At 42.5% G+C, this 16,972-nt stretch overlaps 1 protein-coding gene across 8 annotated transcripts in view; it reads right to left on the bottom strand.

Moving 5' to 3' along the window:
• The window catches only part of ARHGEF28 (Rho guanine nucleotide exchange factor 28), a 300,222-nt gene that overhangs the window by 19,423 nt on the left and 263,827 nt on the right, over positions 1-16,972 (bottom strand). For all 8 annotated transcript variants that reach the window (XM_072745376.1, XM_072745372.1, XM_072745371.1 and 5 more), the window contains 4 exons: positions 16,917-16,955; positions 16,770-16,817; positions 9,177-9,629; positions 7,688-7,988 (listed from right to left, as the gene is read on the bottom strand). In XM_072745376.1, coding sequence (XP_072601477.1) covers positions 7,688-7,988; positions 9,177-9,629; positions 16,770-16,817; positions 16,917-16,955 — 841 coding nt within the window. The remainder of the gene's footprint in view (positions 1-7,687; positions 7,989-9,176; positions 9,630-16,769; positions 16,818-16,916; positions 16,956-16,972) is intronic.

The raw sequence follows: 16,972 nt of genomic DNA on the forward strand, positions 1-16,972 counted from the left end.
GACATTTTAAGAATGCTGTGTAGCATACGCCCATCTAATGTGATCTGGCACTCAGTGGGCCAGCTGGCCAGCCTTGTCTAGCCTGCCTGCATTGACCCACCATCACACCCCATACAACTCTGTCGTTTCTCCACCTCTTCCCATGCCTCAGTGGAGTCAAGCTGCGGGGCTCAAACTCACAGGCGCTGTCATCTCTGCTAAAGAGTATGGACCTTGACTCCTTCACTCACGTCATAAATATTTATCGAATGTTCATTATACGCCAAACAGTGCGCTTGGTGCTTCTGACAGAGCGATCCACAAAGACGACGCATGTAGCTCCCCGCCTCCGCGAAGCCTACTCCGTATTGGGGCACACAGGCACTACACAAATTACTACACATGTAATTAATTCAAATTATGGTAGGTGCTAATAAGACGTACTTCCTGGTAATTCTGAACCTTGATGTGTATCAGTTTATCTAGGACTAATGAGAACTGATTGACTCGGTAACCAAACTCAGAAGGAGACTAAGGTCATAAACCAGAGCCTAATTTTTAATTTTTAAAGTAAGGAATGGTTCAAACTGAAATACCGATGGCCATTCTCAACATTTTATTTCTAGCTGAAAAACCTGCTCAGGGGACTCGAGGATGACGGCAAGATCTCCCGGGGATGTACGGACGTAACGCAACCATCTACATAATGCAACCAATGGCGGTTGGAAGTTCTGCAGATTCGGAAGCTCTCTATCCCAAGCTGAGATGGTCAAGTCTGGTCGCCAAAACATTTCTGACGAATGGCTCTGAAAACATAGATGACTGATGTAAATTCTTCCTGTATGGAGAGGAACAGAGGGAGCTAAACGCTGTGCCGCTGAGACTGCCTCCCAGGGCAGTCGTGGTGACACAACCACCAACATCTCCTCTCAGACCAATACAGAAAGAGAGTCACCCTTTATATTATAATAGATTTTCACTTTGAATTAAAAAAAAATCCCCAATTTACTTTAGTTTTTTTTTTATCCCTCCCAGATCTCTATCTTATTGGCTTTAGAGACATTTAGGAGACACATCTTTATCAGTACACCACTCCTGAATCACAACCAGGATCAGTTACTTCCAGAAGGTAGGAAGGAAGCAGACATTCCCTGGATCCCAAGACATGCCAGACATTTTTTCCCCCTTTGAACTCTGTTTCCAATTTGTACAGATGGGGAATTAAGGCTTAGGAATCATGCAGCCGTAGGAGCCAGAGTTAGTATTTGGACGAAGGTTCTCAAACATCAGGGCCAGCACTCCAGGGAGGCAGTGTAGGGACAGGTGACAGGCTAGCTGCTTTGGAATCACCTAAGGAGCATGTAGATACACAGATTTGCAGGCCCCAGCCATGTCCTGCCAAATGAGAATCTCTGAACACAGGAGTTCATACCCTTATTGCATTTTTCCAGAAGCCCTGAGGCATGGCCAGCTAGAGTACCCATGGCACCTTAATTCCCTCTAGCCTCGGGGTTACAGGGTAGCCTTCCATGACACAATCACAAGAGTCTGGATCTGGCGTTGGGGGTGGGGGAGGATCTCTCCAAGTTCTAAGCCAGTGGCTTTAAAAATTCCATCCATTCAGGCAGCCCTGGTGGCTCAGCAGTTTAGCGCTGACTTGGGCCCAGGGCATGATCCTGGGGTCCCGGGATCGGGCTGTGCATCGGGCTCCCTGCATGGGGGCCTGCTTCTCCCTCTGTCTGGGTCCCTGCCTCTCTCTCTGTGTCTCTCATGAATAAAAATAATAAAATCTTTTTAAAAAAAACTCCATCCATTCAACTCTATTTTTCTAAATTCATCTTTTTTCCAGGGACTCCACCAAAAGTAAAAGAGAAAAAGTTGCCTTATTTGAGAAACCCAGTGACAGTGACTGCCATGTCACAGGACCTCTGTAAAGAACAAACAAGACCTTGAAATCAAATGTGTTTTTAAATGGCGAGAAGTACTATCTACTATTTCATGATTAATTCAAACAAATGTGAATTGGGATAAAATTTCCAAACCAGGAGGAATATAACTTTCTCAACTTAAGTGGATAACAAAACAAAGCAAATGCCCCCTACCACCAAATTGCTTGTTTTTTTTTTTTATAAACTTTTACTGTAACACAGCCAATCTCATTCTTCACACTTTGTCCGTGGCTGCTTTTGAGGTATAATGGCAGAGCTGACCATATGCGACAAAGATCTGATGGCCCGGAAAGATGAAAACATTCACTCTGCGGTCCTTTAGGAAAAAGTCTGCCACCCATTGAGCCAGATGGTGGTGTTCCTCTTAGGTAGACATAAGTTAACAGTCCTCGGTGGAACACTTCACATTTTAAGCAAACCTTGCAGAATTGGAACCTCCCTTGCCGGACAGACATGGAGGTAAGAAAGGAGTCCCAGATTCTGATCTGTGGAAGGGAAGATGCTTCCCTCCCCAGTTTTGGTTCGTTGTCCCATGAGTCAATGTGACTGCTAGGAATACCCCTTATCGTTCAGGTATGTTCGGTACATAAATGGTTATGAACTTCCCTTTCAAACCCAGCCTTAATCACTCCAAGAATAAAGCCACACTGTACTAGAAAGGTCAAATGGGTAGTTCATAGACCACATATGTGTATGTACATTTATTCATATATTTACATGAATATATATTTTGTTTTGTTTTGAGCTAAGGATGACTCAAGGCCAGCCCTAACCTCTGGAATCATTCATACCGAATGGACTCTCACTTCAGCAGCTTGTTGAGACCAAATTGGAACCCAGGGTGGGAACGAACAGGCAACCACATGGCTGGCTGGCTGCCTCTGAATCCACCCACCTGCTGGTTTTACTCTCTTGCTGTGTACTGGGCTCTGTGTGCAAGGCGGGATGGCCCCGGCCCAGTTGGCTCACACAGTCAACCTGCCCCCAGAGAACTATGCAATCAGGAAGTTGGCAGTCAGCACTGGGGGCTCACCAGGCCCTACAAGCAAATGGCATGTTTCCCTTTCCTGGTACAAAATCTGCAAAAGGCGAAAGTCAATCATCTACATTTGTCAGTGAGAAAGATTAAAATTAAGCCTCTGAGCCCAATTCTTTCTAGTCTTGCCATGACGTGGATTACCGAGAGCAAGTAGTACTATGATTTCCTTAAAAATGTTCCCAAAGTGATAGTCAAAATTCCATAGGAAAAAGAGTTGCCCAGTTACTTCCCAATAGATATATCTGGACAGCAAGTTGATGTCATAGTGAATGTTCTCAACCTTTCAGTATTTAGTTCATTTAAGCAACTCAAAATAAGGCATCTAATATCCCTCCCATTTGGAGAGAGCTCAAAATTATCAAGGCTCCTCAATTAGGGCCTAGATTTGGAAGTAAGACCTAACGAATCTACAGACTCAGTCTGTTCCACCCCACTCTCTGTGTGTTGACACACAGGATTGATAACATATCAATAAGCAGATACAGATTATTTATCACTATTCTAAAAGTTCAGCTCACTTCCCTAACGAAGCAAGAAAGACTTGCAATGTAGTTAAATTACAGTTCAACTTTGGCACATTAAAAAAATTTAAAGCTTTCATGATTTTATCCTGTGTTAAGGGCTAAACTTTGTCCCCTGCCAAATGCATATATTCGACTCCTAATCCCCATTACCTCAAAATGTTTTTGGAGATAGAGCCTTCAAAGAGGTGACGAAGTGAGGTTATTAGGGTGGATCCTAGCCCAACATGAATGGTGTCCTTACAAGAAGAGGGTGTTAGGGGGACACCTGGGTGGCTCAGTGTGGAGCATCTGCCTTCAGCTCAGGGCGTGACCCCAGGGTCCTGGGATTGAGTCCCCCACCGGGCTCCCCGCAGGGAGCCTGCTTCTCCCTCTGCCTGGGTCTCTGACTCTGTCTCTCATGAATAAATAAATAAATCTTAAAAAAAAAAAAAAGAGGGTATTAGGACACAGATGGGGAAAGCCGATGCAAAGACAGGCAGAAGACCACCGTCTACAAACCAAGGGGAGAGTCCCTCAGCAAAACCAACCCTGCCAACACCTTTATCTCAAGACTTGCAGCTTCTAGAACTGCGAGGAAATAAATTTCTGTTGTTAAATCCTCCCAGTCTGTGGTCCTTTATTATGGCAGCCCCAGGAAACTAATACATCCCTGTTTTCAAATACACTTTGTTCTTGATGTTTATGGTATCCAAGGCCAGTTTCACTTTTGTGAGAAATTGCCTGAAGGTCCTTGGCAAAGCTTCCTTCTACACAGATTACACAAATAAGGTGCCCATTCCTGAATTATGGAATATTTTTAAAACATTAGAAATCACCATATAGTCACTGCTTAAAAACTGTTACTTAAATACTAACTATACTGTGGCTTTTTATTTGGAAATTTTCTATTTTCTTTCCATATGTAAAAAACATGTCAATGAAATTTTAACACAGCTGTCTGTATTTAAAAAAAAAAAAAACACACTGCCAAGATGAAATATTCTGAATACAATGCCTTGAATTTGGACAATATTTTGATGGGCACCAAATCCTAATATGTACTAAAGGGAAACACTCAACACTCTTTTGGAATCCAAACTTAATAAAATTCTTCTCCTGCCAATAGCTACATGACTAACACATAAAATTTGGCTCTTGATTTAAATTTTATCATATGCATGGCAAAACCATAATGCTTTAACTACTTTGAAGAGGAACTTTTTAGGCAACCTTCAAATATTGAGGTACAGATAAAAAAAATGTAACTGAAAAGGGAGACTAAGAAGATTTCAGACTCATTTCCACACCATAAAGTGTCTTGTCTGGTGTTTAAAGGAAAGGTCATATACAGACTAGTGAACTGTACAAACAGTTCCAGAATTCTAAAGCTAAGAGGGCGAGAAAAAAAATCACAAAAACAAAGTATTTGTTTTGCTTTTAAGAAGAGTAATAAAGCTGAGCATTTCATGGGTCCAGTTACTTTGCAATTGTCCTACAGGGACTATACTGTTTAAAGAAATTCAAATTTTCTGTAGTCTTGTGGTCTTGGAGTCCATACCCCTCAGAGAAGTACAGATTAAATTCTCAAAATCAACCCTCTCTTTCACCGGAAATAAAATCAAACACCAGTTGGGATTTAATGTGCAAACACCCAAGATCTGTGTTCATGAAGCAACTTCCGAAACTGAAGAGTAGAGTTCTTTAAAGTGCTACCTTGGGATCCCTGGGTGGCTCAGCGGTTTAGCGCCTGCCTTCGGCCCAGGGCATGATCCTGGAGTCCCAGGATCGAGTCCCATGTCGGGCTCCGTGCATGGAGCCTGCATCTCCCTCTGCCTGGGTCTCTGCCCCCGCCCCCGTCTCTCATGAATAAATAAAATCTTAAAAAAAAAAGAGCTTCCCTATCTTGTTAAAGAAATATAAAAAATATAAAGTGCTACCTTAAAAAATATCTACAAATGACATGGGGTGATTCTTAGGTGACATAAGACAGAAAAGTTCTATTTCAGAGAACGCGCCTTACAGGGGGGAAAAGTGGAGCAAAAGGGTATTCAGGCTGAAGGATGCTCAGAAGCCATGCAAGCCAAGGCCACCAGAGTCCCGAGTCTTTAGAAATACCTTCCAAAGGGCAGCCCTCCGGGTGGGAGGCAGGGGCGGAGAGTAAGAGCAGGGCACTTGACGAGATGAGCACTGGGTGTTATTCTGTATGTTGGCAAATTGAACACCAATAAAAAATAAATTTATTATTAAAAAAATAAATAAAATAAAAGCTGTGAAGGCCCCAGAGCAGTTTGAGCGCCTGCATCCCCGACAACCCTCTGAAGGCGCAGGCCCACTTGCACTCCCCTTCCCTCTCACCTCCCCATCTCCTTCTAGCCTCTCCTCCAGAAACTGGCTGCTCACATTTAGAGCAAACAAACACAAACAGGGTTTTCGGACTAGCTGCCAACCTCCCGCGCTCACCGGCGCACGTTGCGTCCTGATCTAATCCCTACTTACACACACCAGGATGTTCCTGGGAGGTTTAGGCCAAAGTCGATTTTCCTCGCCTCTGCCAATGTCCTCAGTGTCCTTGGCCTACACTGGACACACAATAACTGAAGCGTAAGTACATTTTCCCAGCGTTTCCCTTGGCGGTCTCTAATTTCTTACATGTGGCGAGACTGGTTTTGGATAGAATCACTGTTTATTTCCTTAGTACGTTTTCTATCTCCTGCAAGAGTGCTGCCAAATGCTTAAAAGCTTTATACTTTGAAGCACAATAGAAGAAGATGGGAGATATACAAAAAGAGGGAGGTGGTTCTTTTAAACAAAAGCTGAATGTGTGGTTTAGCTCAAACTGAGTTTTTGAATTCTACCAAAGCCAGTATGCAAAACCACATGGACGAAAACATTAAAAAAAAAAAAAAAAAAAAGAAACAACAAAAAACCCCCACTGTAAATACCAGCTTAATGAATTAACACAGCAAAGCAACACGTACCTAGAAAAAGCCTTCTACAGTGTGGTCTCCACAGTACTAAAGTTGCAAGATAATAAAAGGGTTGCATTCTCTAAATTTTGCTTTTTCTTAAAAAAAAAAATCTTGATGAGCCATCCCATTTTATTATTTTTTTTAATTGAAGGATTATTTGAAATGATGCTTTGAAGAGTCATTTCATTCTCTCCTATGTGCTGACAAGACGTAAGAACATTAACCGCAGGGACTAAGTAACGCAAAGAATCATCCACTACCAAGAATTCACATCTTTTAGATCAGTCATATATCAACTCTCAGGCAATGTCAGAATTACCGCTCCCTAATCCGGAGAAACTGAGTACCCTTCAAAACTTTCTGTTGCTAAAAGATCATCCCAGTGACCAACGAAGACTATATATGAAGCATGGAAACAAATCTGCGTCAAGTTCCGAAGAGCTCTATACTACGGCTTGTTTTATGTTTCTGAAAGATTTTGCTGTCAGTGATTTATTTCACATCCATGTGGCCGGCCATTTGTTTATTCTATTGCATGCCATCTGTTTTTCGGTAGAGAGGTTTCAAGTTCTTCTCATTCCCTACTTCATATCCCACAGAAAACAATTTATAATAGACATAGATTTAAATCACTTAGATTCATGTGGCCTTGGTAACTCGAGCTGCCTTTCATTTATATTTGGCAAATGCTTTAATGGGATTAGCAAATTGGGTTATTATGAGGTACTTATGGAGACACAACACCTTTTTTTGTTTGTTTTTACCATGACAAATGATGTTAATGGCTTCACGTTGGGGTGTGTAATAGCAGGAGAGCTTCACCAACATTAAAGGAAATTGCCCTGATAGACAATAAAGTCCTACCATAAATCCTGTCTCTCTCCTTTATTTCTGAGAGCCAACGAGTATGCGCGTCAGAATGCAGTAGAGTCTACAAAAAGGAATAACCTTCCCTTAAAACTGAAGCAATTTGATATTTATCATTTAACCCACAGATTAACCCACAGAAAACCCCATCTGGTTCTTATATCTTGGTGGCACCCTCAAACCCTCTAACCACGTTTTCTGACTTTCCTAGAAGACGGCCCCAGACTTCACCGAAGAACTTGATGCCACAAACTCCAGCTCACGAGAACCGATTTATTCCCATTCTAGGACTCGCTTTGATTTGCTCCGAAGAAGAGCCAACCATTCAGAGAAACAGCTTCTTGCTGAAACTACACAGATGATGCGTAAAGTGTTAATTACCATTTTTACAAGAATCCTTGCTGCTTTCATGGAGAGGGGGTATCTGATGACAGGATCCAGCGGCTGTCCACAGTTCGTGGTTGACATCCAAGGGCTGAGAAATGTCCAACTGGAGGTCTACGGGACTTTCACTAGTCCTTACCAAGTCCGAATTAGCTATATTCTGGGGATAAGTGGCTTCCTGGTGGACACCTGATGGAGTTGATTTGTTGTAAGTGTTAAGTGACATTTGTACTAAAGCTTCATTAATGAAGAATGAATTTTCATGACACAAGCTCTCGGATCGATTAAGTTCCATCACCTGTGTAAGAAAATACAGAAAAAAATACAATAATTTCTCCAGCCACTTGTGCCAGTTTTATAAATATTTGTTTCTAATAGTTTCAGCAATCAAGATTTCTAATAAGACTATCATACTCCTCCCCTTTTAATGAGCTAGCACCAAAACTTCAACTCGCTGTGTCTAGCTTATCTTTAAAAACAAAACAAAAGCCATAAAAGAAAACCACCCCAAAACCTAGGAGTCGTGCTCTCTACCACCAAAGTGTTTCCACTTTGAAAGCAGCATTTTCATTTTTGCTACATAAAATGCTGAAAATACAGGCATGAGGTATTTGCAATAAATGAAATTTAGCCAACTCAAAAGGAAAATCTGATACAACGCAGATCTTCCTTATCATCTTATCAAGTTTTACAACTTTACGTGTTATCAGGAAAAAGCATCTATATGCTCAGAGCGCAGCAAAGTAAACTCCTGGGGTGCGTGGAACTGTCTGTCAAACGTGAAAAGAAGGGATACAAGTGGAACACAATCTTTAGAAAGGTTTTAATGTCCCGCCCGGCCTCTAACTAGGACACTCATGTTAACTATGGTTAGTTAACAGAGTAGGGTTGTACTTGCTAAATTCAGTACCTACAGATGCACATTAACAGCTCATTGACCTGGGACACCTGGGTGGCTGGATGGTTGAGCATCTGCCTATGGCCCAGGTCGTGACCCCAGGGTCCCGGGGTCGAGTCCCACATCGGGCTCCCTGCATGGAGCCTGCTTCTCCCTCTGCCTATGTCTCTGCCTCTCTCTGTGTGTCTCTCGTGGATAATAAATAAAATCTTTAAAAAAAAATTGCTCATTGACCTGCCAAAGGGTACGCGTATCCCAAACTGACGACTGGCACAAGTGAAGCCGTCGCCCCTCTGGTGCGAGAGAGGCGTGCTCGCAGGGAGGCAGCTGGGCCTCGCTGGAGGTCGCCCCCCGTGCCCCGTCCCTTGGGGCAGGGCCTCTGGGTGCAGCCAGCCCCTGACCCAGCAGACCCAGCTTCCTAACCCCTTTCCTTGCCCCCTGCAAGTAAGATGCATGCACTGGTGACGGCTGGGTCCAGGTCGGGCCGCCCGCACGTGGGCCCCCGGGGGCGCCTGGCAGTGGCATGAAGGCGCGTGCTGGGCGGCGTCCCCAGCTGTCCCTGGCTGTCCCCGAGGCGCCTGGCCGTACCTCACCGCTGCCTGGAGGCAAGGCCGCGGGCAGGCTGCTCTGGCGCCCGGGCCTCGGGCCACGCAGCAGGCTGTGCTGGGCGCGCGTGCGGGCCCTCGCCCTCTCCACCAGGCGCTGGCCCTCCCGTAGCCGCTCCAGGTCCTGCCGGTGCTCCCGCAGCTGCCGGTCCAGCTCCCCGCGGGCCCTGAGCAGCAGCTCCTCACGGCCGCGGCAGCCCTGCTCGCGCTCCCGCAGCCGGCAGGCCCTGGCCTCCTGCTCGCGCTGCTGCTGCTCCCAGGCGCGCTGGCCGCGCCGCCGCTCCTGCTGCAGCTGCCACTGGAGCCTGGGCAGGGCGGCCAGCTCCTCCCGCTGCCTCGCCAGCTCGCCGTGCTCCTCTTGGGACGCTGGCTGGCCGGCCTGCTGCAGCAACAGCCTTTGCACCTGGATGTGGCTGTCCTGGATGGTCAGCGCGGCCTGCGGGGCAAGAGGGACACCACCGTGGCTGCGGGGCCACCCCCGGACGCCCCCCCCCGCGGGACCGGATGGGTGCCGCTGGGTGGCTCCATCCTCCTCCTCCTCGGGGATCTCCAGAGGCTGGCCTCGGCCCTCTGGCTGCACTCAGCCCCGTTCCCTAGGATGCCTTCCCAGTGTGGCTCGGGAGTGAATATATAAAAGCAAAAAAGCACAAAAGCAACACTCATCCCCTCTTTTGGAAATGTGGGTTTTTTTCTTTTGCTGGTTGTTGCGTAATATCTAAGCAGGTCTTTTGAATAAGAATTCAGTACATAAATTCACAAGACTACATTCCTCTCCCATGTCTCATTCTCTGAGGTCTCTCCACTCAATAATTCATGAGAACTTAAGATTCTACATAAGCTTGGTAGTATCCTTTCTTGGAGTCCCAAACCAGAAACTACTTAAGCTACATCACATACACAAAAACATAAGAATAACAGTCAACCACTTGGAGACTTTTGGTAAATAATCTTTTTATAATATAATACCCAAGGATAGCCGTTAATTTCCTACTTAGGAGATATGTAAGTGGTAAAGTGATCTTGTTACTGCTATTTCTTTGTATCATAGCAGGAAGGTCATACATAAAATCCTAAGCTGAAATTCATTTGTTTAATAGATTGCTAACAGGAGGCTGGAATGATTAAGGGAACATAGATACTCTAAAGCCCAGAGGACATTACCAACCAGATTAAAAAAACATTTGGAGTTACGGTATCTGCCTATGAAAAGTTTGGCAGCATCATAGGAAATAATTGCCAAGATTTGGAAGGAGTCCACAAAACCAAAAAAAAAAAAAAAAAAAAAAAATCTCTGTGAATGCCCTTGGAAGCTTTTCATTTTGTAGGTTCCCATTTGAAGCACAAAGATGCACAAAAGGGACAAATTAAAAATGGCCACATACTGGGTATGTATGTGCGTTTGGACTCGTTATGAGAAATTATTACTCTCCTAGGGATAAATTCACATTTTTCTTTCCTAAGAATTTTTAAAACTATCCATGTAACAGATGCTGGGAAGATGGGGATTTCCCTAGTAGTTCTTTGTTAGATCAACAGTTCCCTGTATTTCTGAAGGTTAAAGAACTCAAGCAAATTTTAAATTGGTACTTGTCGTGGAATAAAATACCAAAACGTATTTGTGGGAGCCTCTTGAAATAAAATTCCTGTCTTTAAATTTGAAAACTTACTTTTAGAAGTTTCAAAATCCACATGAATTAAGGTCTTTAAGCAGTTATGGAGAAGAGTGACTATCATTGGGAATAGATACTAATTATCTTTAAATATGAAATAATTGGCACATAAATAATAAACCATTCAGGACTCTGACTTGGCTAGAGCAAACTGTAGACTAAACATTTATTAATTCTAATAAGTTTCAAGGGCGTTGGTACAGCAAAACAAACAAAAATCCAGCATTCTGTATACCAAAACTACCATGGGAAAAGACAACACTCATGAAAAGTTTACAAGAGGCCAATCAAGTGCCACCACGAAGCATTCTTCATGTCTACCTAACATGTGAGATGAGACCGCACAGACACGGACTCAAGATCGGATATTCATTTCCACACTTACCCTTGGTACTTATATTTAGGAAAGAGAATGGCACTTCCTTTTCAAATTTAGGAAAACTCACAATTTGCTCTCTCAACCTTTGTCTTCTCCTTTCCACCTTCCCCATACACCTCATCTCTATCTCTGCTCTCCTCATACAGGGATCAAATTTCATTTTCATCTGATTTGAAAATGCTTATGTAAAAACTGTAGTCGTGCATAAGAGATTCAGCTTCATTCATTCCTGATCAAAACTCTTCAGAGTGTAGGCATAGAGAGAACATTCCTCAGCATTTTAAAAGCCATCTATGAAAAGCCTACAGCAAATATCATTCATTCTCAATGGGGAAACACTGAGAGCCTTTCCCCTAAGATCAGGAACAAGACAGGGATGTCCACTCTCACCACTGCTATTCAACATAGTACTGCAAGTCCTAGCCTCAGCAATCAGGCAACAAAAAGAAATAAAAGGAATTCAAATTGGCAAAGAAGAAGTCAAGCTCTCCGTCTTCACAGATGATATGATACTGTACATAGAAAACCCAAAAGCCTCCAACCCCAAGATTGCTAGAACTCATACAGCAATTTGGCAGTGTGGCAGGATACAAAATCAATGCCCAGAAGTCAGTGGCATTTCTATACACTAACGATGAGACTGAAGAAAGAGAAATTAAGGAGTCAATCCCATTTACAATTGCACCCAAAAGCATAAGATACCCAGGAATTAACCTAACCAAAGAGGTAAAGGATCTATACCCTAAAAACTACAGAACACTTCTGAAAGAAATGGAGAAGACAAAAGAGATGGAAAAATATTCCATGCTCATGGATTGGAGGAATATTGTGAAAATGTCCATGCTACCCAGGGTAATATACACATTCAGTGCAATCCCTATCAAAATACCATGGACTTTCTTCAGAGAGTTGGAACAAATCATCCTAAGATTTGTGTGGAATCAGAAAAGACCCCGAGTAGCCAGGGGAATATTGAAAAAGAAAACCAGATCCGGGGGCATCACAATGCCGGATTTCAGGTTGTACTACAAAGCTGTGGTCATCAAGACAGTGTGGTCCTGGCACAAACACAGACACAGAGATCAATGGAACAGAATAGAGAATCCAGAAGTGGACCCTCAACTCTATGGTCAACTAATATTCGACAAAGGAGGAAAGACCATCCACTGGATAAAGGACAGTCTCTTCAATAAATGGTGCAGGGAAAATTGGACACCCACATGTAGAAGAATGAAACTGGACCATTCTCTGACACCAGACACAAAGATACACTCAAAATGGATGAAAGATCTAAATGTGAGACAAGAGTCCATCAAAATCCTAGAGGAGAACACAGGCAACACCCATTTTGAACTCGGCCACAGCAACTTCTTGCAAGATACATCCATGAAGGCAAGAGAAACAAAAGGAAAAATGAACTATTGGGACTTCATCAGGATAAAAAGCTTTTGACAGCAAAAGAAACAGTCAACAAAACTACAAGACAACCTACAGATGGGAGAAGATATGTGCAAATGACGTATCAGATCAAGGGCTAGTTTCCAAGATCTATAAAGAACTTATGAAACTCAACAGCAAAGAAACAAACAATCCAATCATGAAATGGGCAGAAGACATGAACAGAAATCTCACGGAGGAAGACACAGACATGGCCAACAAGCCATGCTCCGCATCATTGGCCATCAGGGAAATACAGATCAAAACCACAATGAGATACCACCTCACACCAGTGAGAATGGGGAAAATTAACAAGGCAGGAAACAGCAAATGTTGGAGAGGATGTGGAGAAAGAACCCTCCTGCACTGTTGGTGGGAATGTGAACTGGTGCAGCCACTCTGGAAAACTATGTGGAGGTTCCTCAAAGAGTTAAAAATAGATCTGCCCTACGACCCAGCAATTGCACTGCTGGGGATTTACCCTAAAGATACAGATGCAATGAAACGCCGGGACACCTGCACCCCGATGTTCACAGCAGCAATGTCCACAACAGCCAAACTGTGGAAGGAGCCTTGGTGTCCATCGAAAGATGAATGGATAAAGAAGACGTGGTCTATGTATACGATGGAATATTCCTCAGCCATTAGAAATGGCAAATACCCACCATTTGCTTCAATGTGGATAGAATTGCAGGGCATTATGCTGAGTGAAATAAGTCAATAAGAGAAGGACAAACATTATATGGTCTCATTCATTTGGGGAATATAAAAAATAGTGAAAGGGAATAAAGGGGAAAGGAGAGAAAAATGAGTGGGAAATATCAGAGAGGGTGACGGAACATGAGAGACTCCTAACTCTAGGAAATGAACAAGGGGTAGTGGAAAGGGAGGTGGGCGGGGGGTTGGGGTGACTGGGTGATGGGCACTGAGGGGGCACTGGATGGGATGAGCACTGGGGGTTATGCTATATGTTGGCAAACTAAACTCCAATAAAAAATAATTTAAAAAACACATTAAATATCAGGAAGGGAGACACGAACATAAAGACTCCTAACTCTGGGAAACAAACTAGGGGTGGTGGAAGGGGAGGAGGGCGGGGGGTGGGGGGGAATGGGTGATGGGCACTGAGGGGGACACTTGACGGGATGAGCACTGGGTGTTATTCTGTATGTTGGTAAATTGAACACCAATAAAAATTAATTTACTAAAAAAAAACAAAAAACAAAGGTAAGCACAAAAAAAAAAAAACCACACACATTAAAAATAAGGGATTCAGCTTCAAAAGGGATGAATACTCCATGAAAAGACATCTTCCAGAGCCCATGTCCTCATACCAGCTCAAAAGTCGTGGTTAAGAGAATCTACTGTAGAATTCGATACCTCCCTTCAATCTCATGTGTTGCAAAAATTAGGTCATTTAGGGGAGCTTTTCTGAACCCTGCGGCCACAAAGCATGGCAGTCAACACTGAAGAGACACGACCTGTGAGTGTTTTCATCAGGCAACACAAGCTGGGATAATCAATGTTTTCATCTCCCAAAAGTTAATGAACTATGCTCAAACTATACCCATTTCTCAGTTAAAATGTAAAAGAAAGAATGTTTGATCCTATGATAAATCAACTCTAAGAACATCTATTCCAGGCCAGCATGTTTAATGTCAGACATCAAAGGTATTCCTGTTAGATCTTGTACAAGACAAGGATGCTTGCTACTGCCACAATTACTTAATATGTTTCCAGAAGTAAGACGAAGTAAAAGCCAAGAAAATCAAATTGATGTAAGTATTGAAGACGAGCTATAATATAACTACTTTCAAATTTTAACTTTCTATCAGGAATAGTCCAAAGAATAGAACTGTTTAACCAAAACAGCTTCCTTTTATCTAAGAGATGACCAACAGCATGTTCTCCAACAAGAGGACTAATTACTGCAAAAGTGACAATTCTCTCCAATTTCATTCATAAATAGGAAATTTTAATTTATCAGTCCTAATAGGAAGGTAAGAAACCTGTCAGAGTGATTGAAATCTCTTATGAATATAGAAATAAGCATAGAAAAAGATTAAGAGGAGATTATCACTGCCCTATATTCAAATATAATCAAAAACTTTAATTTTTAAGATACTTGTATGAGAGCAATAGGCAGATGATCAATAAGGCATAAAAGAAAGAAGTCTTGATGCAAAGTATAAATAAGAAAATATCAAATGTAGCATGACTTTACATTGTTTTCTGGTGAAAACTTAAAGTCAGACTTTATTTTTTTTTAATATCCAAGAAGTATAAGAGATGGAGTATGAATGGCTAATAAACCATTATGGGAGGGGGAGGAGTTTAGTTTCGACAGTAACCACAGAAATGAAAATTAAGGTAACTGGATACCTTGACCTATTTTCAAATTGAGGAAGAGAGAGGGATGTTGATGAGTTTGATTTTTTGGGTAATATCTATTAAAAATCTAAAAAAAAAAAAATAATCCTAGTGACTTATCCCAAGGAAACACTCAGCTATGTTCAAAGAGATTAGTGTACAGGAATATCTAACAGACTTAATACAGAGGTGTAGTTTTGAAGAACTCGGCAAGTTCCACAGACTTGAATATTATACAGCCACCAAAAATCGTGCTAGAGTAATAGCTGAACACGTACAAAAGTACATTGTTAGAGTGTATATAAAAGGATTCTAAAAAAACTGGAGGGAGGAGCCCCTGGGTGGCTCAGGTGATTCGGCACCCAATCTTGATTTTGGCTCAAGTCATGATCTCAGGGTTGTGGGATCAAGCCTCACATTGCGCTCCACACTTGGTGTGGAGTCTGCTTGAGAATCTATCTTTCCGTCTCTTTGCCCCTCCCCTCACTCAAGTTCTCTCTAAAATAAATAGGGCAGCCCGGGTGGCTCAGAGGTTTAATACCACCTTCATACCAGGGCGTGATCCTGGAGTCCCAGGATCGAGTCCCGCGTCGGGATCCCCGCAGGGAGCCTGCTTCTCCCTCTGCCTGTGTCTGCTTCTCTCTCTCTCTCTCTCTCATGAATAAATAAATAAAATATTTTTTAAAAAATAAAAAATAAATGAAATCTTAAAAAAAAAAAACAACTGGGACATATACCAACATAACAATAGTAATTCTCTCTGTAGAATCACCAGCTGTTATATTTACTTACATCCTCAAATTTTCCTACCAATTTATATTTAACACTAATATTGCTTTGATAGCATTAAAATGTTTTTAATCTATAAGTTGAGCAATTCATGTATTTGGCCTTTCTTGTGCATGAACTAAGGGATCATCCAACCCTGTAATCCTAAATGCAAGCACAACTTTTATGCCTGTCTTTCCTTGAAAGAGAGTGAGCCATTCAATGGTAGGCATTGTAGCCCATCGGCCTTTCTGTGCTCAGCCCTCAGCATAGCGCCCAGCATGGAAAGCGTGCTCAATAAATGTTGGGTGGATGAACAAACAAAAGAATGAAGGAACACATTAATTACTTTACTGCCCTAAAGGCCCAAGTCCATATGAGAAAGTGAAAGTTCAGGTGTGAATTTAAGTTTTCACCAGAAAATGTGAAGTCATGCTATAGTCACCTAAGAGCTTCACTGTAAACTTCAAGCCAAATCATAGTCATTAATATTTTTTAAAGATATGAACTGTTTTATGGTTTCAGAGAAGAATGGTATAAAAAGTAGTCATGTTGCCTGGTGATTACAATACCAGGTGAAGTTCTAGGCAACTAGCGGGGTTACGCTTTGGGAACTGGCATCCTTTAAGATCATTCGCTACTTCTCAAATGCTCTAATTTTTAATGTCTGGGAATCATCTAATAAAATTAATTGCGTTACAAGAAACATTTGCAAGGTCAAAGATTAGAGGAGCTAAAATATTTTTAAAAAAAGGCAACCCCAATGGCCCAGCGGTTTAGCACTGCCTGCAGCCCAGGACATGATCCTGGAAACCCGGGATTGAGTCCCACATTGGGTTCCCTGTATGGAGCCTGCTTCTCCCTCTGCCCATGTCTCTGCCTCTCTCTCTCTCTGTCTTGAATAAATAAAATCTTAAAAAAAAAAAAAAAAAGATTAGAGGAGCACAATTACCTGAAGGCTATAGAGGAGTCGGGTTAAATTCTGGATCGCTTGTATAATCTGGAAGGTAAGGTTGTAAAGAGTCAAATTCTTGAAAAAGCATTCATTATTCAAAAATAAAGAGAGGATGATGATATATTTCAAGTGTATATAGCTCACCTCTGACTGTGAAGAAACCGTGAAACTTCTATATTCCACCTAAAATACGTAAAAAA

This window comes from Vulpes vulpes, unplaced genomic scaffold, assembly GCF_048418805.1.
Source record: "Vulpes vulpes isolate BD-2025 unplaced genomic scaffold, VulVul3 u000000652, whole genome shotgun sequence".
Lineage (NCBI taxonomy): Eukaryota > Metazoa > Chordata > Mammalia > Carnivora > Canidae > Vulpes > Vulpes vulpes.